Source organism: Drosophila biarmipes, chromosome 2R (assembly GCF_025231255.1).
Source record: "Drosophila biarmipes strain raj3 chromosome 2R, RU_DBia_V1.1, whole genome shotgun sequence".
NCBI lineage: Eukaryota > Metazoa > Arthropoda > Insecta > Diptera > Drosophilidae > Drosophila > Drosophila biarmipes.
Window position 1 is genome coordinate 22,268,351 of NC_066615.1, and position 20,172 is coordinate 22,288,522.

Below are 20,172 nucleotides of genomic sequence, written 5' to 3' on the forward strand. Positions count from 1 at the left end.
GGTGGGGAATCACATAATGTTTTCCATAATGATCACATTGGTTTTTATATTGAACTTTTAGAGATATATATTAGATGATAATATGATTATCTGTGAAATGCATATATGATGAATCACCTTAACAAGATTTCATTTCAGATACCTACTGTTATTTAAATTCCAATAAGATTTCATCGTGACTTCACTACATTTCTGGTATTTTTCTAATATCCCAAAGAACGTTGCCGGCTTTCGGTACGGTCATATCTAAATACTACAGTATATTTACTCAATTATTTCGTAATTTAAGTCATATTTTATCAATGAATTAAGATAAGGCGAACAGGCCGCCCAAAACCAAATGACTTCGCAGATCTACAGCCAGAAGAAGTTCGTGCCCACGCCGCCCGAGAAGGGCTCCTTTCCCCTGGACCACGAAGGCCTCTGCAAGAAGCAGTTCCTGCTCTACGCCAGCTGTCTCAGGAAGAACGCCCAGGACACGAGCCTGTGCCGCCAGGACGCCCAGAGCTATCTGGCCTGTCGCATGGACAACAATCTTATGGAGAGAACCGAGTGGTCCAAGTTGGGCTTCCACGATCAGAGCGAGAAAACCGACAAGAAATCGTCGGAGGAGCAGAAGCAATAGTTAGTTGATAGTTACACCATGAAACCCGAACGCAATGTGATGATAGCGGCCACCGGCAGTGTGGCCACCATCAAGATGGCCCAGTTAATCCGGGAGCTCTCCGACGAGAGTCTGCCCTTCAAGTTCCACCTGAAAGTCCTCATCACCGAGTCGGCCAAGCACTTTTTTGAACTGGAGCAAATACCCGAGAACGGTGGGTCACTACATCTTACCATATCCACATAATTTAATTAATTAATTTAAATTTTATTTATTAACTTCCATCTTCCATATTCCAAACTTCTTAACAAACCCACTAATGAGTCCTGTCTTCCAGTACCCATTTACCACAACCGCGATGAGTGGATCAACTGGAACAAGCGCGGAGATCCCGTCCTGCATATCGACCTGGGCAAGTGGGCCGATCTCCTGGTGATTGCCCCGCTCAGCGCCAATTCCCTCTCCAAGATGGCCACCGTAAGACAAACCCCGCATTGTGAAATTCTATGTACATCAAATATCTTAGCTGTATCTCTTTTATGACAGGGGATTTGCGATAATATTGTGATGTGCGTGGTGCGGGCCTGGGACCTTCAGAAACCTCTACTCTTCGCCCCGGCGATGAACACCCGCATGTACGACCACCCAATAACCCGGGAGCAGATCGACAAGCTGACCAGTTGGGGCTACAAGGAGATACCCTGCATCTCCAAGACGCTCATGTGCGGCGATACCGGAAACGGTGCCATGGCGGAGGTTCCCAGCATTGTGGAAGCGGTTCTATCTGCCTTTCAGCCGGCCAATTAGATAAGTCAAGAAATTGTTATGCACACAGAGTTTATATCGCAGAATATTTTGTTACAATAATTAGACAAATACTAGGGTATTGGCTATGAAATCTTAGAGATCCACCACCTTCATGTCCTCCAGCGAATTGTTTGCCGATTGGCTGATCAGCGCCTTCTCAGAATCCGTGAGGTTGATAAATTTGTGCTTGGACTTCAGCTCTTGCTGGATGGAGGAGAGTAAATCCGGCGAGCATCGTCCAGGCTTCAAGCTCGTCTTTTGATCCTGCGACTCGGCGGCACCGGTGACCTCCATTTTGGGCTCCACTATGGTCTCCATCTGCAGCGACTGTCGTTTGCGACGCATCCTCTTGGAACCCCTGGTGATGAGCACCACGGCTGGGGACTCGAACGGCAGCGCCTGGATGACTGTCTGCAGTAGTTTCGGAGGCGGAGTTTTCGGGTTGCGGTTGCCAATTACCACATCCGCCTGAAGGGCACTGCGGGCTCGCTCTCGCTCCTCCTCCCGCTCCCTGGCGGCATTTTTCCTCATCAACTGGCGAGCTCGCTTCTTGAGGATGGCCTGTGCAGTCGGATAGTAAGCGATTACCTCGTTTAAATCAGATTTGGACAGCACGAACAGGTTGGAATAGCCCTTGGATCGCACATCTGCTGTCCTGCGATCAGCTCCGTTGATTCCCAGCAGGCTGATCTCTCCGAAAACGGAGCCTTCTGTCAGGGTGGCGAGCACCACATCGCTGCCAGGACCACCCATCACCTGGACTTGACCCAACTTAACGATGTACATCTCTCGGCCAACCTCTCCCTTGCGACAAACGAAGTCTCCGGGTAGAAAGGTTACGGCTCTTAGCTTTAAGACCAGATCTCTGAGCAAAGCCTCTTCGCAATCGGCAAAGAGTTGCACCTTGGAGAGGGTTTGAATGTGCACGGAGATGGCGATGTCGGTTTTGAGGTTGATGGGCAGGGCGTCCAGGATGTTGGATTCATCTGAGAAAGAGGAGATTAGTCAGGGCATCAAGAAACTTGTCGTGGTTATACATACCCAGGGTGCGCTGCTGCTCCCAGGTGAACTGGAACCACATTTTGACCCTGGACTGCACCTCCTGGGAGAGATTAAGTCGCCGCATGTACTCCAACGTCTCGTCCTCCAACTGGCGATACTCGTGCTTGTTGCGAGTGGCTGTCGAGATGATGTCCCTGATCTGTCCGATGAGCAGGGCGAAGACGAACACGCCCATGAGCCAGGCCACCGTCATGAAGACGTACTCCCCCTGACGCTCCGGCTTTGGATTCTTGCCTATCGAAGTGGCCGTCTTGGTGGCGAAGGCGAAACACCTCACGTACGGATGACCCTTGCCGCTGAAGACCCAACGGTTCTGTCCCAATCCCTGGTAGTCACTGTAGGCGTAGTAGAGGGCAGCCGTGATGTGGATCATGTACAGCATGTAGGTCAGGGTTTTGGCCACGCGAACCTGTACGAAGGGATTGTCAGTAAGGGGAATGTCGATTTGCGTTGAAAACTTACAAAATGCGGGGAAGATATCACACGATCCAAAAGGCGAAACACTTCCCAGAAGCTCTGAATCTTGAAGAACCGGGGAAAACGCAACCAAACCGCTCCTGTGCCCAGATGAAGGTATAATAAATCCAGAGGGAGAAGGGCCAGCAGATCCAACTGGAAAATTAAATGTTTTCGCAATAATGTATTTTTAGGATCACCAAATACCCACCTTAAACTGCAGCTTCCTCATGTAGTTCTTCCTCGTGAGGTTCTTGTTCTTGACCCAAAATCCCTCGAAGAGGTACATGACCCTGTGCTTGAAGAAGACCACGTCCAGGAGGTAGACTATGTCAGCACAGTAGTCGCAGGCCAGCCAGATGTTGGTGTTCTCCTTGGTCTGGAAGGGAAACGAGGCGCGCAGCGGGATGACCCAGGCGTTGTACAGGAAGGACAGCGATACCACGCACAGCCAGGAGATGTAGATCTTGCCCTGCGGATCCAGGGTGCGCTCATCGTTGTTGGCGCCGCAGAGACTGGAACAGAGCCACACATTCGAGCGGGGAGTGTCGGCCTCGAAGAGTCTTCCCCGATGGGGAGACTGGCCCGCCGGCACCAGACGCACCTTGTGCTGAGGACTGGGATGCAGACTCTTGGTTGGCGGAGGAGATGGCGAGCTGGCCGTGCTGCTGGAGGAGGGAGTTGGCGGCAGCTCAATCCGGGACTTGACCTTATTGGCCCTGGCCGTGAAGCGGCGAACCAAGTGACGGACTTGATCGCGCAGGAACTGCTGACCCTGGGAGTCCAAGCTGCCCGCGCTGCTGGGCTTGCGATGCTCCAGGTCCATCTCCACATTCATTTTCGTGTCCGGTTCATCCACTGCCACTATCTCGCTCTCATTGATCGACGGCGTTCCTCGGGCTCGCTCGTTGCGGTCTTCGTTCTGGAGTTCCGGCGACTCGTTGTAGCATATCTGCACATCCTGCTCGTCCTCGTCGATAACGGGAATGGATTCCACTGCCTCCTCCTCCTCCGTGGGTAGAACCACCTGACCAGTGGCAGCTGCCAGCTCCTCTGCCCGCTGAATGGCAATGGGATCGGGTACAATTTCGGGTACAGCTCCTGGAAGGGGAACCATTTCGAAGCTCTCTTCTGTCTCCCTCTCCTTCTCCTGTTCGAGCACCCTCCTCACACTATCCGGGCTCACCAGAGGCTTCTCGTGATGCAGTATGTGCTTGACCAGAGCATGAGTGGCGCCCACATTGTTCTGGTGCTCCGCGGACTCCACACAGCCGATCTTGCCGTTCCTGAAGTACAGCCTGGAGTGGTAGAAGCGTGGGCTACCAGGTCGGTGCCTCCTCGGCGGAGCCTTGTAGGCATTTATCTTGTAGGTGACCCTCTTAACCGGGCTGGGGCACTTGTTCTCCTTGTTGGAGCTCAGGACCTGCTCCTGCTCCCTCTCCTTCTGCAGCAGCTCCTCGGTGGCGCTGACGAACTGCTCGATCTCCTTGAGGTCCTTGGTGATCTCCTCCAGACTTCGCCGCACCTGGGCCTCCTTCTCGCCGGGACTCGAGTAGCGGCGCACGCTTTCCGGCTGCCGGTTGATCACATTTCGCATGAAGGCGTGCCGCTCCAAGGTGTCACAGAACTTGGGTTCCCTCCGCGACGACGAGGTGGACGAGGTCGAGCTGCTCTGGGAGCCGGAATGGGCGGTGGGTGAGGTGGCCATGCGCTTGAGCAGCGGGTGATTGGGCGGCTGGAACTCGTCGTAGGCAAAGTTCTCCAATATGTTCGGCGAAGACTTCAGCAGTGATGCACTCGCCTCCGGTTCGAGCTCCTCGCTTGGGCGGCTCACCTGCAAATGAATGGATGAGCCGCACGTTCGGCCGATTGAGGGTCGGTTTTGAGTTTTATTCGAGAAATAAATAAAAACAAGGCGAACCAGCACGCAAACGCAATAAAAACAACAAAAACGGGGGGCTGCAAGTGTGATTCGCATGGTAATTGCCCCGAGGCACCCGCACAACGGGCTAGGAACGCCAAAAGCTCATCTATCGCACTATCCATCTGATATCTTCACTTTGGGGTGTTAACCCAAGGGGTCGCAAGTTCAACTACTAACTTTAGAAGCCACACTTTCAAGGTTAGGGCTAACATAAGAATAGAACATAACATAATAATAGAATAGGTTTCGGCATTTTTCTAATTTAAATTGAATTATTAAGTGAAAAAGGCAGTAAAGTTAATGTTAAAGATCAAAAACCATAATAATATGTATATTAAAGTATTTCTATTGGTTTAACTCGTGCTACAAAGAACTGAGCAATTATCATATGGTATCAAAAGGACCTAGGATAACCTCCTGATGAAGTTTCTTTGATCTTGAAATGCCATGGTACTCTTTGTTCCTCCACCAGGAGCTGTTAGTTAATATAAAACTTTCTATTATAATGTATTTTGACTTGGTAACTTTTCTTTCGAGCCTAAGAGCTACCGAAGACATCCTTTTTAATATGTTCCATACCATCTATTACAACAGAAAGCACATATTTCTAACCCCCGGCTATATCCCTAAGAGCCTTTACCCTAATAAAGTTCATATCACCATTGACCAAAGGCCATAAAGACCACTACTATTTATCGCCTTCCCATTGACCATAGCTTACCTTGCGAAAACGTGCCATGCTGGACATGCTGCCGACCGACCTGCCGCCGGGCCAAGTTCAGTGTCGCTGGAGGTTCAGGGTCGTTAGCCTGTAATGGCCTGTGGCCCTCAGCCTGTAATTAAGCAGGGGAAGAGGAGCGGGCTTAGCTGGTGCGTGTTGCACACGGCGTATGATTAATGTGCTGAGGGGACACGCAAAGCGCCGTGCACTTGACCCTCTCGAGTGTTATCTCCCAGCCTATTACTTTGTATTTCCATATGCTCCTCGCACTATTGATTTTTCCAGTTGTTGCAGCTTGGAGTTCGCTCTTTGTTTTCCTCTGGTGCTTTTCCTTTTTGGCTGATAGCAAAGCTCTACAGGTGGTTGGAAAAGTGTGAAAACTTTACCTGGATTTTTGTTCAGGTACTCGCCTAGCACTGATTTGTTTTCTTAGTTTTTGATAGAAGAATTGTAGATGTTGGCTATAGTGAGTGGAAACTTACTTTCCCTAGTCCTTTCTTAAATTTTCTTTCTAATAAAGAGCCCCGATCCTGCGGGGAATGTAACCGACCATCGGTGCAGGTGGAGATAAACTGGTCAACGAAAGGCGGGACATCTGTGTAGTTAGTCTAAACAAAGTTAACGCAGGCGCTTTTGGCTCCATTGAAGGTGCAGTGGGCCAAAACCACTGAAAAGTTAACCAAACTTAGAAAACAAATAAGAAATTCCTGAAAATATTTCGAATTATTGGAGTATTTTTAGACTCACTTTTTAAACTTAAATGTAATGAATAAATCTTTATTTGTAGAATGTCTATCATCATATAAAAGCTATTGGATATAGGGGTACTTAAAATTATAATATTATAAATTCTATGAATTATTTTTTTAGCACTTAAAAAAAATTGTATCTTTAATCTTTGTTTTAAACATTTCTATCATCATACTTAATCTAACAGATATTGAAGCATTAATTTAAATAATTTAAATAAGAAACGCAAGACAATACCCATTCTTATCTCAGTATTATTAGAAAACATTTTACCTTACACTTTAATGAATAAAATCTTTGTGAATATTATTTCTACCATCATCTAAAAAGCTTGCAAGGAACTTCAACCACTCAAAGTTCCATTCAAGTTGCGTTCATACGAAAAGCTTACCATCTCCCACAGCCAATCCCCAAACGACCCAAAAAGTCACACCAAAGTCCTGGGTTTTTCACATTTTGTTTTATATATTTTTTTTAAATATCCATTCAGCTCTACATTCACAATTACATATTTGTAATATTGGTTTTTGTTTTCCTTTTTAAATTACATAATATATATTTAAATATATATTTATGTGTATAGTTTAAAATGTATGTATATACTTTTAACTTCTTGCTTTCGAATCGAGGGACTCAAAATTCAAATAACTTGATGCGCTCGAAAGTGGCTAAAGGGGAGTCGGGAGAGCGGGGAATCCCCTCTTGGGGGCAGTGGGCGTGTCATACATATAGATACATTTATACGTACAAACCTAGAATTAAGAACAGTTGACTGGAAATAATGTGTGTGGCATCTTCGCTTCTTTAACTTAGTTTTATGGTTCATGCTGTGTGTTGGTTGGCGTGTGTGTGTCGGTGCGTCCTCATGTGTGTGGATTTAGTGCATATTCAAAGATTTAAGGTCTTAATTCATTTTTTTGTATGTTTTTCATATTTTTTTGAGATTTTTTTAATTGGGTTTTTGTTGGTTTCCATTTTTGTGGGTTCTCTTTTTGTCACTTAAAAAATTACATTAATAAAATGTATTTTAAAACTTATGCAGAAAAACGTTGCCATGGCGGAGGCTGCAACCGTCTACTCGCTCTCGTCCTCCTCCTCCTCCTCGGAGGACTCTTTCTTCTTGGCCTTCTTGGCGGGCTTGGCGGCCGCCTTCTTCCGCTTCTTGGGCGCCCCCGAGTCGGTGCCGCCGTTGGCCTCGTACTCCTTCACCGCCTTGTTGTACTCCTCCTTCATCTTGATGGCCTTCTGCTCCCATTCCTATTCGGAGGGGGAAAATATCCGGGTTAACTAACGCATCACCGGGCTACCATAGGCAAGGGGTCCACTTACGGTCTTGTCCTTCAGTCCGCGCCAGAGCTCGCCACCCCGCTTGGCGATGTCTGTCACCTTGCTGCCGGGGTTATCCTTCTTGATCTGTTCGCGGGTCTCGTTGAGCCACAGCATGTAGGCGGAAAGGGGACGCTTCGGGCGATCTCCACTCATGTTTGTTTCTGGTTTGGGTTGACTTCTCTCAAGGGAAATGTAAGGGCTGACTTCTTAAGCAGCTGGAAAGGGGAAAAATGAAGAACATTATAATATTAGTTGGGGGATAAAGTAAGTTATGACCTAAGGATATAATAATAATAGTTTAATAATATTTGTTTATATTTCTTCTTTTTCTATCTTTAATATTTAAAATGGTTTCCAGAAAGATGCAATAAAACAATTCTAAAAAAAACCTTGGAAAGGGTTAATGAATCACTAAATATAGTGGCAGTGTTTTACACTTCGAGAGGAAACAGAATTGCCTAGAATCAAAACTGCGACAGATACGTATTAATTAAACTCACAGACAGAGCCATACGTTTTACTTTTGCTGTGCCGAGTCGGCCGATTGGATATTCAATAATTGCATTTTGGCCTGTGCGCAAACAGGCATTAATTAAATATGCCTGCCTGTACGCCCACGCACAGATTCGACCCCCGGCCTTAACCCCCCTTCGCTTCCACCCGCTGAACCACTGGAATGGAATACTTTTAATACATAATCCTTGCGGCTTTATATAACCCCCCACATAATGGCTATTTATGGCAGCAATATTTCCAATTAATTGTGGGTGTCGATTTCTTGTATACAAGTACATGGACTTTATGTACTGCGAGGCAGCACATAAAGCTGAACATATACCGCAGAGGTCAACGACCGGAGAGAATTTCGCTGCAGTCCACTCAAACTCCACCCGACTCCAAAGCACCTTTTTCGCCTTGCCAAATCAGCTGGGAGATGGCATGCAAATGAAGCGACAACGATGACGACAGTCTGCCCCCCAAACAACAGCCCAGAGCCGGGGAGCCACTGCACTTGACCCAAATCCAGGAATTCAGCGCAAAACGAGACATCGACAGGCACCGAAGGGGCGTCAGCGGGTTAAGGGGCCTGTTGCAGACGGATGGAGGAGCATAACAACGTGAATTGGGTTAACAAACGACTCGCAAGCAAAGGAATCTGCGGCGCCCGAGGAGCAACTGCAAGGGGGCTTCAGTGGGAGGCATCAATCAGGCAGCCGCCATCGCACACTGCACAGTCCCCCACACAGATACTGCATACATACACACGTACGTACACATCCCCATCTGCGTGTCCTGTGTCCAGGAGCAACAGGAAAACGGCGGCAAAATTGTTGCTAGTTCAACGCGGGCTCGGCACAGCCACACGCATCCATAAGATAGACGGTTGGCTGGCTGGCGAGGCTCCGCATATTGCGGCAACACGTGATGCAGCCAGGAGCCACCTCCTCCTCCTCATCGACCCCCTTTGCATGTATATATTCGTTCGTAGAGGGGGTCCTCCTAGAAAATCGAAAGCGAAAACCATTTCCCGGCTGTGTATGTGCATTTTCGGTTGGCTAACTACATCTGTATCTGTTGTTCTGCGCTGCGAGCCTCGCTCTTTCGAATAAACAAGGGGAAAACATTTTCATATAGGGATAAAAGGACTAAAAAACAGGTATACAACTCCGAATAAGGGAATCAAGTGAAAGAAACGCATTCAAAATAATTAAAAAGAGTGGGGTTTAAACTATGTAGTATTAAAAAAAAAAGAAAACTTTAAAGAGACAAATAATTTAGATAATTGTACCTAAAACATTAAAAATTGTATTTTTTATGTAATTAAAAAAAAGCAGAAAGTCTGCTAAAAATATTGTCTTATAAAAATAAATTCTAAGATTTTATTTTCGACTAAAATTTCGTTACACAATTTTGGGGCCTAAGCAACGTTATAACCAGTTTGGTATAATAAAACAAAACAAAGAGGCATCATAATTTCAATTTTAGGACCCCTCTAGTGCAAATTTCACCTATTAATCACAAATTCTATTTTTCAAATTCGAAATGCACAACCGTAGGCCCACTGCCACCCATAAATCCGCTAATTAGCAGCCCACTCATCCGTACTACTAATTTATTCCGCAGCATTACGCATACGCAGCGTTGGCAACACTGGCGCGGCACATTACGCATACGCAACGTGTGCGGCCGCCGCTTGTGCATGTGGCATGTGGCATATGGCGCAATGAAAGCCCAGACTAAGGGCAAACAGAACCCACACAAAAAAGGCGCACAAAGGACATTAAACGGAATACAAAATAGGGAGCTGCACAAAGGGAGAAAAATTAAACGCAAAGCCTTTTCAGTGGAAAACACAACTTCCGTTTTGTCGATCTAAAATGGGAAAGCAGGCGTCGACTGAGGCAGAGGCAGCGGCAGCGGCGTTGACGTCAACTGAGAGCCAACTGACAACGCTTATCTGGCGAACTGTATGGACTGTGTGTGCTTACGGCGTGTGTTTTTAATGCCCCGTCCTAGAGGAGAGCCAAGCACCACCAGCACAGGCAGCAACCACCGAGCCACCGGGCCACCGGGCCACAGGAAACCGTCCACACCACCGCGAAACCACCCAGAACCACCCATGGAAGTACCCAACGAAGTGCTGGCTCGCCTGCAGCAGCAAGCTTGTGCGCAGAACCAGCATTTTAGGGTAGATACTTTCCCAGGGATTTGCGCACTGGATGGCCTCTATGTGTTCCTTCGCCGGAGAGCACGGAAGGCACAGTGGTGACTTTCGCCGAGGGTGTACATAATGCTCGAAATGCCCTCGTTCGATGGCCCTCTTTTCTGTATCACTGATTTCGCACAGTGTACGCTGTGCAGTACAGTCGGGGCAAAAATTAAAGGGTAGGTGGGTCAGCGCTACAGGGAATCGTACGGAAAAGGGACGCTAGATGGCGCCATGGTGGTTTTCACTTCACATCATTAATTTGATGAGCTAGTCTACTTTATACAAGGGGTTGGTATTAACAAATTATTTATATTTTTCAAGGGGAACATGACTTTTTAAGGATATCAAGAACTTAAGGAAAATGTATGAAGGATATAAGTGCCTTTTGTTATAATCTAGGGATCTTCGCCAGCTGATTTCTAAAGGATAATCGCAGTTTTATCATCCTAGCCATTCCTAAATGCACAAACTTTAAGAGAGAAGAACATAAAATCTTTAAGCTATAAATCCTATTGCATCACAAGTAATAAAAGATAGAAGTCGCAATCTACTGACCCTTATCAGAGGGCCATATGGGACACAGTATTGTTGTTAACCCCCACCGACAGCAGAGAGCCCCTGTGCGATATCGCAAATCTGAGAAAAGAGCGCGAAAAGATACGATCGCCTGTGACTTTGAGGGACCCCGTAGATTACCCGTACACTCGTATAGTCGGTTCGATTAGGAGAACCAGCGCAAAAGTGGCGCGAAAAGAGCTTTGTAGCCGAAAGGCCCCCAGAACAGAAGCTTTGCCGCTCTAGCACGCTCTCCTTCTCCCGCCCTATCGCTGTGTGAGTCAGTGGGGGCAGCGAATGACAAAACTTTTGGCGCCATTTTTAGTTTGCACTCGAGAGTGCAGCACGCAAAGCGCTAAAAGATACAAGGCAAAACACGCACGCGGCAGGAAAAGCGGAAAACAACAATCGGATGCCGCCTGGGAAAGTAAAAAAGGTGCAAATCGGTTAGCAATGGGTCACGATCCGTCAGGATCAGTTGGGACCCCTACAGAAAATTGTATCTTTGAAACACAAAATTGGTATCCTTCAAAGCAACCGCAATCAATCATGTGACAAGCGAGGAAAGCAAAAGTCCCTCCTGACCACTCCGGAGAACAGGATTATGGGCGAGTGGGAAGTGCCAAGAAAGGCTGGAGCCAAGAGAAGCCGCAGATGGCGACAGGTGGGTGGACAGCGGGTGGCCGTTTCCCGAAGGTGGGCCCAAAGCCGATCAGAAATCAAGAGCCCAACCAGCAGGTGCGACTGAAAGTGGCTTGCACTGGGGATGTTCCGCCGCCAGCGGATGAGCCAGCGAACTACACTGGCCCAACAGAACTTGGATCGCCGAACTCAGGTTGCAGATTGTTTACTGGTGAAGAAGCTGTCATAACAAAAAATAAAACCCTGGAAGTCTCGAAGTGTACTTAGCCAATTCAGAAGGTAATATATATATATATATATATATTTTTAATTGCTAATTTGTTTTTAAATTGAAATTTAAATCTTGAAATGTTCCCCCTAATAAAAAGAGATTCGCCCTAATGCCACTAACAAATTGTTTTCCAGACTGATAACAAGTTCCATTCAACATTTTTAGATTATATATGCACGTTTACCCTTCAAAGCACTGACTTGCTCAATATATTTTTAGTTAATGACTAAATCAAATAATCGCTTAGATCGACAAAACGCTTTTATCTATTAAAATTTTAAACCAAAAAAAAGTATTGAAACACTATAAATAAAATAACAAAAAAAACTTGGTTCATCACAAAAACACACATGATTTTACTTCCAAAAGAGATTAGAACTGATATGCCTATCTTTCGATTTCATCACGAAACACCAATCGAGAGCGGTTAATTATTAAACTACATAGGCGAGCTGCAAACTAAGTTCGAGCACATGATTTGGATTCTGTAAGTGCCCGCCGGGCCCTGTAAGAGCACCTACTGCGATTAGTTAAACACACATAGCCGCGCACATGATTTCACTCGGACCGAGATTAAGGCCGACCGACTAATTTGACGACGAGTGTAAATGCGCTTGGCCAGCAAAGTGCAAAAAGTCGCATGAAAAACACTGGTGTATGCCCACCTCGTACTCTGGCTGGTCGCTGGCTGTGACTGTATACTGGAGACTGTGCTGGGACACTGGATACTGGCGCTGGATACTCTGGTGGTACTACTGCCTGTGAAAATCGCCTCGAACGAACTGAGGCGGCGACTCGCACTGGTACTGGCTGCTACTACGGCGGCTATAGGCGGGCGAACTGAACTGAAATTCAACTGAAGCAGCTGTACCAGGCAATGGCCATAGCAGCTACACAGCCATACGGCGAGGCAGAGGCAGAAACCCAACCAAACCGAACCGAAACCGAAACAGAAACACACACAGCGCACACAGCGCAGGGTGGAGAGAGCGAGAGGGGCGCCGGGGAGGGCGGCGGCACAGCACAGCACACACAGCGCACGGCACAGCACAGCACAGCACAGCACAGCAAAAGCAAAAGCAAAGGCAGCGACGAACAGCGAGACCATCAAATAGCACGGAGTACGTACGTACAGGCAGCCAGAGCCAAGCAAAGTATCTGTATCTGAGAGTCGAGCAACCCAGGCAGTCGACCAACCAACACACAGGGCGCACCGGGGAGGCGACTGTGTCGCACAGTGGCGGGCCTTCGGGTGAGCACGGCTCGGGCCTCGCGACTCATTTGCCCGTTCGACACACTGCTGGGCCGGCAAATTAGAGGCACAGCGCATGCACACTGGAGGCTCGAAATATTGAAAGGGCCTTTGTTTCAAAATGTTTACCAGCTTATTTGGCTTACAAAATGAAATTTTAGGAAGCTTCCAAAGGTACCTTTTTTTCTTAATTTTATAGAAATAAAAAAAGTATTTCCCCTTAAAACTCCGCCAAAACAAACCCTGTTTGAGGCTGTTCCCTAGCAAACACCCTGGGGTCTAACAAGACGCGCATGTTCCGACTATTTTTGCCGCGACTGTACGTATAAAAAGCATGGAGCTGTGAGAACGAATTGCCAGCAGTATTTGGCGGCGCCGCTTCCCCTCTCCGGCCCCCTCCGGCCCCTCGACCCCCCGCCTCCCCAACTAATACCCCAGAGCTCGTCAAAACGTCGTCACTGCCGCCCGCCCACCTGTGTACCACCCACCCCGCCCGCAGAAATTAAGAAAAATAAAGCACTCCTGTTCGAGCACTTTGTATCTTCCACCTATCAGCCATCATCAAAATCTTTGCGGGTTTTTCCCTTGTCAGCTTTTCCCGTTTTTTCCAAAAAATCTTTAACCTAGAATATTGATTTGACATTTGCATTGCAATCGATTGAGTAATCAGCCCGGCAATTGGCCCGCAGCGGCCAGGCGCTCGCATTTCAAAAAATAACCGTCAATATTTCGCGCGCGCCCTCCATTCAAAATTTCAACCCAATACGAGCACGCTGCGGTCGACGAAAGCCACCTAGCCAAAGGCGAAAGCAGCCAGTGGCTCTGTGCGGACCCCGAGTATAGTGGCAGACCCACGCCGCCACCAAAAATTGGGTCGCTCGGCTTATTTGGCAAAATTTATATAATAAACGGCCACCGTGTCGCTGTTTCTTGGCCGCACTGCCTCGGCGAGACAATAACGAATCAATCGTGGTGGAGCACTTGACACTCACCCGTAGGAAAAAGTCGCGTAATTTGCGTTTTAATTGCGGCAAATCGGGGAAATCTGCTCGCCTCTGGCTCAGGTTCGGTCTCAGTACAAGTACCACTGGCTGCCTCGGTGCACTGTATGAAGTTTTTCTTCCACTGAACGGCCAAGCAAGTCGCCTGAGCGTAGTACAGCTCTTGCCTTTGGAACACGAAATACACAGCGTAGAGTGAATGCCAGCGACCAGAGACCAGAGCCCAGAGCCAGTACGACGCAAACGCAGGCGGGCGGCCGTCGCTGTGTGCGTGCCGAGTATCTGTGTGTCTGTGCGCCGCTCGGCGAGTCGGCACTCACAGATACAGGGCACTGTATCTCGCCTGGCTGGCGAGCGCGCCGCTGTATGGGTGCCTTTGCTCCGTTCGTTATATGAACGGCACACTGGCGGCAGAGCAGATGGACGTGGACGGTTCCACGGGGGGATGGCGGCGGCGTGCGGGCGGAGGCAGTACGAGTATCAGCGGCCAGAGCGCAGAGCCGGAGCACTGAACATGGCCGCCTGGTTCGGCTGGGTCTGGCCTGCCTGGCCTGCCTGGCCTCTGGTTCGCTCTGCTTCCCTGTATCTTTCGGTTTTCGGGCCGATTTTGGACCATCTTAGCACTAGCATGGGGTGTACTGAGTATGCAGATGTACTGGAAATACATTAAACCTAAAAACCTCTTTTAAAAAATACCCATAATGTATCTGCAAGTAGAGTTTTCGGACCTTTTCTGCGAGTTTTTACTATAGTAGTGGTTCTTAGTACTAATTTCAATAATTTTAAACTATCCGGGGTGTACTAAGTATGACAGTATGTTGCGAAGATACATATCTTATTAATGGCATCAAACACTTTACCTCTTTGCATAGCACTTATATGGATTTTTTGATATTACCTATATTGGGTAAATTATAGGGGTACTTGGAAATACAATTCTAGAGCTATTTAGAGCAATTTAGAAATATTTTATATGGAAAGACTTCAACAAAATAAAAATCTAAGGAGTGTCATATAAAAATTATTTCATTTTTGTTTAGAAACTCGCATTGAAGGCCACTTCTGAAAATATGTATCTCAATACTAGTTGTATCTTAGGCTATTGATAACAATAGATTTTTATGGATAAGATGGAGAAATTAAGTTGTATTGTTGCATTAAAATATAAAAACTCTTCAGGATTTTGAGTAATACGTATCAAAGGACTAGCTCACTATCTTTAAATAAATACTTTTCTACGAATTAATATTTACCCTTCGTACTTACAGGTATTTTTAATTCTAAAGGTTTTTATGCTACAAATTAAATTGTTAGTCTGTTTACTTATACTTAGGTTACAAAAATGACATTAGAAAATATGTTTAAGCATATTCGAAAACACTTAAGTCTTATGGCCTTAGCCATAGCTACAGTATTTTTTGCGCATGTTTTGGTAAGCCCTTCCATAAAGAAATAAACCAGTCAATTAAAATCTGAAATCTTAAACATTTTTTATCGGTATACAACAACAATAAAATATTTGAAATACATACAAAGACTGCAATTTGATTTAAACTTTTATTCATTTGAATACTTTAAGGCTTTGGGAATATTTAAAATTTCATGTATATTTTGATACTTTTCTTAAAAACCGAATAAAAATCCCTCAATTTATTCACTATAATGATCGAAACAGGGCTGTAAAATTACAATAATCGTTCATCAGCGAATGACATCAGATGTCCGGTGTTGCAAAGGGCCTTATCTAATCGAGCAGGGTGACAGACGGCCTCGAAAAAGCGCACTCCTCGGGTCGACCAGGCCGCCTGTTTTTCGTTCGCCAGTATCTCGCTCTATAGAGCCGTCGAGCTGCAGACCGCAGTACAGCACGGCTGTAGCTACAGAGCAAAATTCGAAAATACGAAGCGAACGAGTGTGTCTGAAGGGGAGTCGGTGCGAGCGAGACGGGCGGCGGTGCGAGGGAGAGCGGCAGAGGCGGTCGTTCCACATACGCGACTGCAGAGCAAACACAAACAACACTGAAACCGAGGAGGCCGATGCGTTTGCGAGTAGGGTATGCGCCAGGCAGTGGGACAATCCGGACCCGGTCTAATGGTGAGCCGCTCAACGGATTAACCGGATTTCTGATCTCTGATTCCTGAGGCAAGACCAGCGACAATTTCGCATTGGAAAATGCGATACGGCCGTCTTTATAGGGAATCTATTTAACTATCTTTCAGATAAGAATTGCGGTTGGGCAGTTGAAAGATACAGATACGCAGCGACGAGCTAGAGAACTATAGATCTGAATTTTCAATTTACATTTATAAAATCTTAAACGATTGTTTCGTGCAACCTAATTCCGAAAATAGATTTATAATTGCGTGTTTTTTAACTGAAAAAATAAGAACCGTATCTGGTGATAAAATACTTTTGAGGAAAACAAACTTTTAATCTTTCATAGTCTTAAAGAAAGTACTACAATGGGACTAAAAGCGTTTTTATTTGGTTTCTCACCCCCAAAGCACAATGTATTTTTTAGAAATCAGGATTACAGACGCCATTAATCTAGATCTATGGCAGAATGATGCTCTGGGCAACTGTATCCTTTGGCGGGACAAACAAGGTAACGAATTTCACAGATCGTTGACCCCGGGCCAAAACAGTTCGGGGTGCCTAGGCAAAAAGGGGTTGCTCTGGCACACCCAATCCGGGAAATGCCAAGATCCAGAAATGCACATTTGCGCGGCTTTGCTGGCTGCTGGTCCCACCGTGCCAGTGGGTCGGTCGATTATTATGGCTGTTTGTCGTCTCATTTCAGCCGTGCGTCTGTGTGCAGCCCGTAGCTGAAGCCAACGGCCCATAGGATGGTGTCGAGGAGGGTGATGGGTGGGCTCGGTGTTGGTTTCGGTTTCGATGAACGGCGGGAGGTGGGGGGCCGAGCGGCCTGCAGTCGGCGACTTTCGGTGGTGGCAATTGTGGGCCAGCTGAGGACGTGGACGAGGGGTCTCCTGCCGCTCATCAGGCCCACGGGGGAGGGGGATTCGCTACTCTGTCGGTAGGAGTATGCAAAACGAACCAGCTAACGAGCCGAGCGAACTGGCGACACCGCTCCACCGAAGCGGGGACGCATGGGGCGCCCATTTGACAGGATGTGGATATAACGAGCCTGCATGCGTATGTACTACGTGGAGCGCTCGAGAGCCATCTGATCGAAAGGGGGATGCTCTAAGCTGAAATAGTCAATAGTATCCTACCTAAATATAATAATATTCATTCCAAATGCCTTTCTTTTCTTCGATTTCGAAAGCCCTATTATAATGTTACACTAAATAATAATAATATATTGGCTATCATACGTTAATCTCATTTGCAATACAATAATAAAACCCCATTATTACAAGTAGACATAATATAGGAAACAATTCAGAAACAGGTACAGATCCTAATGACAAATTAATAACTAAACCTAAAAAAAAGTGCTGATTTTCCTTCTTATAAAAACGGAATCATTATCATCAGATTCCTCGCGCAGGAGATACCCCCTGCTCACACATTCCTCCTGCCTGCAACAATCTGCTGCAACTTTTCATCTTGGCCATGGCCTAAGAGCATGGAGGGCCTCTGTACTTTTTGTGTGTACTAAGCATTCCTCCATGAGATCCTTGGCCTACCTTCTTCTCCTCTCGCTCACCTTCCGCGACCCTGCTTTACCCGGCTTAGGTTGAGTTTTCCTGCTGCCTGGTCTACTTGGACAGGCGACACGAGAACATGGACTCTGGCTTGGTTTCGCCGGCAAATGTCTCGCAGTTATTCGGAATACGAGTTGTGCGGATTGCAGGGTCGGGCATTTGTGCCTTTCATGGAACTGAGCTGCACGGGCCTCGCCTTGAGTAGTGAACGCTGCCAGCAGCACAGACATACCCTCGCACATCCTTGCTGCAGACAATCGGGAGACTGAAGTACTCACAGCAGGATGCAGGCAAACATCCCGGCGAGCAGGGTTCCGCATCAGAGGAACAGGAATACGGGGCACTTGTTGTTGCCGCTCCCCAACGCTGCATACCAGACCATCCCGCACCATCCCATGCCCGTCCCACTCGAACCAATATGCTTGGCATATGGACCAAATGCAGTTGGTTCCTGTCTTTACGGTTACGTTTTATAGAGGGTCTTCGGACTAAGGAAAACAACTTTTTGGCGCCACTTCTTGCGGGGGATAGTTTAGTAGTGATTAAAATGGGGCTTATGAAGTTATGATTTCCCCCTTTGCAATAGCTTATGTAAGAGGGAGTCATAAAATCATGGTCGTTGACTCATATTGCTGGCAGAAGTTCTTATAAGCAGTAAATATTCATAAGCAATTGCAATCTTAAAATATATGTATAGAGTAAACAAACCATATCATCTTTCTCAGATAGAACATAAAAACTTGATAGGAAGTAGGAAAGGTATTCAGCCTTAAAGCTTGATATCTGTATTTCATTTCATATGTATTTGATATTCTTGTAGTTAATGTCTGGAGTGTATCTATATTTGGCTATCCCCATTTTCATTGCCTCATCATCACCCGGGAATATATCATCATCATCCAAAATATATAGGTTGGAAGAGACTAATCCATTGCTAATTGATCCTTTAGATGCTATATCGTTAAGTATTATCCCTATACTCCTTCTTCTCTCAACAGAAGTCTAAGGAACCTGCATACCACGTTCTTACCGAGTTCAGACCTATGATACAAACGCTCCGTTCTTGCTAAATCGAATTCTCTTTCGATTTCTGTGTCGCTTTGCACCTTTCCCGATGTTCGTTTCCGCCGAACAGCTGATGGTGGCGCTGCGATGATGATGCATGTGCGCCCAAAGGGGGAAACCGGGGCAGAACTTGGGGCTGTTCGCTAAATAGCACGGATGGCGAAGGCCCGACGACGCGTTGTTGCTTCGCCAGTGTGTTTTGGGTAGAACTTGCCGCTAGCAACAACGACAACTGGAGGAATTGGCATGGGTATGGGTTTGGAATGGGAATGCCCCCACCGGCCTCCACGGCCAAGTTCAGTATCTGTATCTTCGGCACATTCCATGGGGCCTATTGTTGCGCCACCAGGCAGGGAACCAGTGGCAAAACCAACACGAGCAACAGGACCAACTCCTTGCTGACCCAATTTAAAGCGAGGCGCTAAAGTGCAGCTCTATTCCCCGGCGATGTGTGGGCGGTCCGCAGTTCAGGCTCTCTAAAATGATGATGGTTCTGGTGGATGTGAGAGGAGCGAGACTCAATAGTATATTAAAAGATGATGATGATATAACTATAACGTTACCAAATTTATAATTTCTAACCCAATTTAAAAAAAGATAACGAAAGGAGTTATAATAGAACAGTTTTAATCAATGAATTTTATTTTTATTCATTCGTTTTAACATATCTTTATAAGTTTAAATACTTATTTCTTATTTCCTAAAATATATATCTTTATTCAAAGCCTAACCTCCGATTATTATAATGGATTGAATTGGTAGAGCTTTCTTCTGTTCGATCAACTCTCGTTAATGCTACATCCTCGGGGACACGTTATCCACGACGTTATAAGGACCTTCTTTACTCATATGGTATACCTAAATACATTATTAAGAAACATAACAACTCCAATTTAAGTGTTTATTACACGAAAGGAAGCTTCACTGTAGGCTAAACAGGTGAACCGCCGAGCTTGACACCACCCGCTGTGGGTGTGATGCAGCGATCTTATCGCCCGCCAATCCGAAGGTCGCAGGTGAAGGCCCTCTAAGAACCGCTAAGCCCGACTTCTCAATTTGGGTAGGGTGTTCCTGTGTGTGCGAACAAACTGCAAAGCTGATAAGCGAAAACTGTGCGTTCTGTTGCCGCTTGTCGTCCGGTTTCAGTCTCGGTTTTCTCTTCTTGGGAATTTATTGAGCTCTCACGGCGGCGGAACGTGGATGTGTGTGAATATGCGTCATACTTGCTGAAAAAGCCGAAATCGGCCATGAAAAGATATATCCAGAAACGAATGGGATTGTATCTCAGACCGAGAAGAGATTTGATTGCATTTTACACTCAGCACTAAATTATGTAACTTTTACACGCACTT

At 46.5% G+C, this 20,172-nt stretch overlaps 4 protein-coding genes and 1 long non-coding RNA gene across 9 annotated transcripts; 3 read left to right on the forward strand and 2 right to left on the reverse strand.

Annotated features, from left to right (window-relative positions):
• Positions 1-234: 234 nt before the first annotated feature.
• LOC108022945 (cytochrome c oxidase assembly protein COX19) lies at positions 235-625 on the forward strand. Its single transcript, XM_017092161.3, has one exon. It carries the CDS (start codon positions 341-343, stop codon positions 623-625), a length of 285 nt encoding a protein of 94 aa, XP_016947650.1. The 5' UTR covers positions 235-340.
• An 18-nt stretch (positions 626-643) lies between these two features.
• LOC108022944 (phosphopantothenoylcysteine decarboxylase) lies at positions 644-1,507 on the forward strand. The gene is made up of 3 exons (XM_017092160.2): positions 644-818; positions 942-1,081; positions 1,151-1,507. The coding sequence occupies exons 1-3, from the start codon at positions 644-646 to the stop codon at positions 1,409-1,411; spliced, it is 576 nt and encodes a 191-aa protein (XP_016947649.1). The 3' UTR covers positions 1,412-1,507.
• On the reverse strand, positions 1,425-6,146 carry LOC108022943 (cyclic nucleotide-gated cation channel beta-1). 3 transcript variants are annotated; one of them, XM_017092157.3, is made up of 6 exons: positions 6,057-6,146; positions 5,575-5,927; positions 3,141-4,763; positions 2,936-3,085; positions 2,453-2,882; positions 1,425-2,397 (listed from the first exon to the last, which is right to left on the reverse strand). In XM_017092157.3, the coding sequence occupies exons 2-6, from the start codon at positions 5,599-5,601 to the stop codon at positions 1,505-1,507; spliced, it is 3,123 nt and encodes a 1,040-aa protein (XP_016947646.1). In that variant the 5' UTR covers positions 5,602-5,927; positions 6,057-6,146; the 3' UTR covers positions 1,425-1,504. The 3 variants fall into 3 exon arrangements, with proteins under 3 accessions (XP_016947646.1, XP_016947647.1, XP_043948027.2); XM_017092158.3 differs by having other exon boundaries at positions 5,575-5,686; positions 6,057-6,127; XM_044092092.2 differs by having other exon boundaries at positions 5,575-5,686; positions 5,819-6,127.
• A 619-nt stretch (positions 6,147-6,765) lies between these two features.
• LOC108022889 (high mobility group protein Z) lies at positions 6,766-14,272 on the reverse strand. 3 transcript variants are annotated; one of them, XM_017092086.3, is made up of 3 exons: positions 14,076-14,272; positions 7,654-7,868; positions 6,766-7,581 (listed from the first exon to the last, which is right to left on the reverse strand). In XM_017092086.3, exons 2-3 carry the CDS (start codon positions 7,804-7,806, stop codon positions 7,399-7,401), a joined length of 336 nt encoding a protein of 111 aa, XP_016947575.1. In that variant the 5' UTR covers positions 7,807-7,868; positions 14,076-14,272; the 3' UTR covers positions 6,766-7,398. The 3 variants fall into 3 exon arrangements, with proteins under 3 accessions (XP_016947575.1, XP_016947574.1, XP_043947908.1); XM_017092085.3 differs by lacking the exon at positions 14,076-14,272 and adding an exon at positions 12,504-12,686; XM_044091973.2 differs by lacking the exon at positions 14,076-14,272 and adding an exon at positions 12,497-12,685.
• LOC127011053 (uncharacterized) lies at positions 11,258-12,673 on the forward strand. The gene is made up of 2 exons (XR_007764086.1): positions 11,258-11,839; positions 11,966-12,673. It is a non-coding gene; the product is annotated as an uncharacterized LOC127011053 (long non-coding RNA).
• Positions 14,273-20,172: the final 5,900 nt, after the last annotated feature.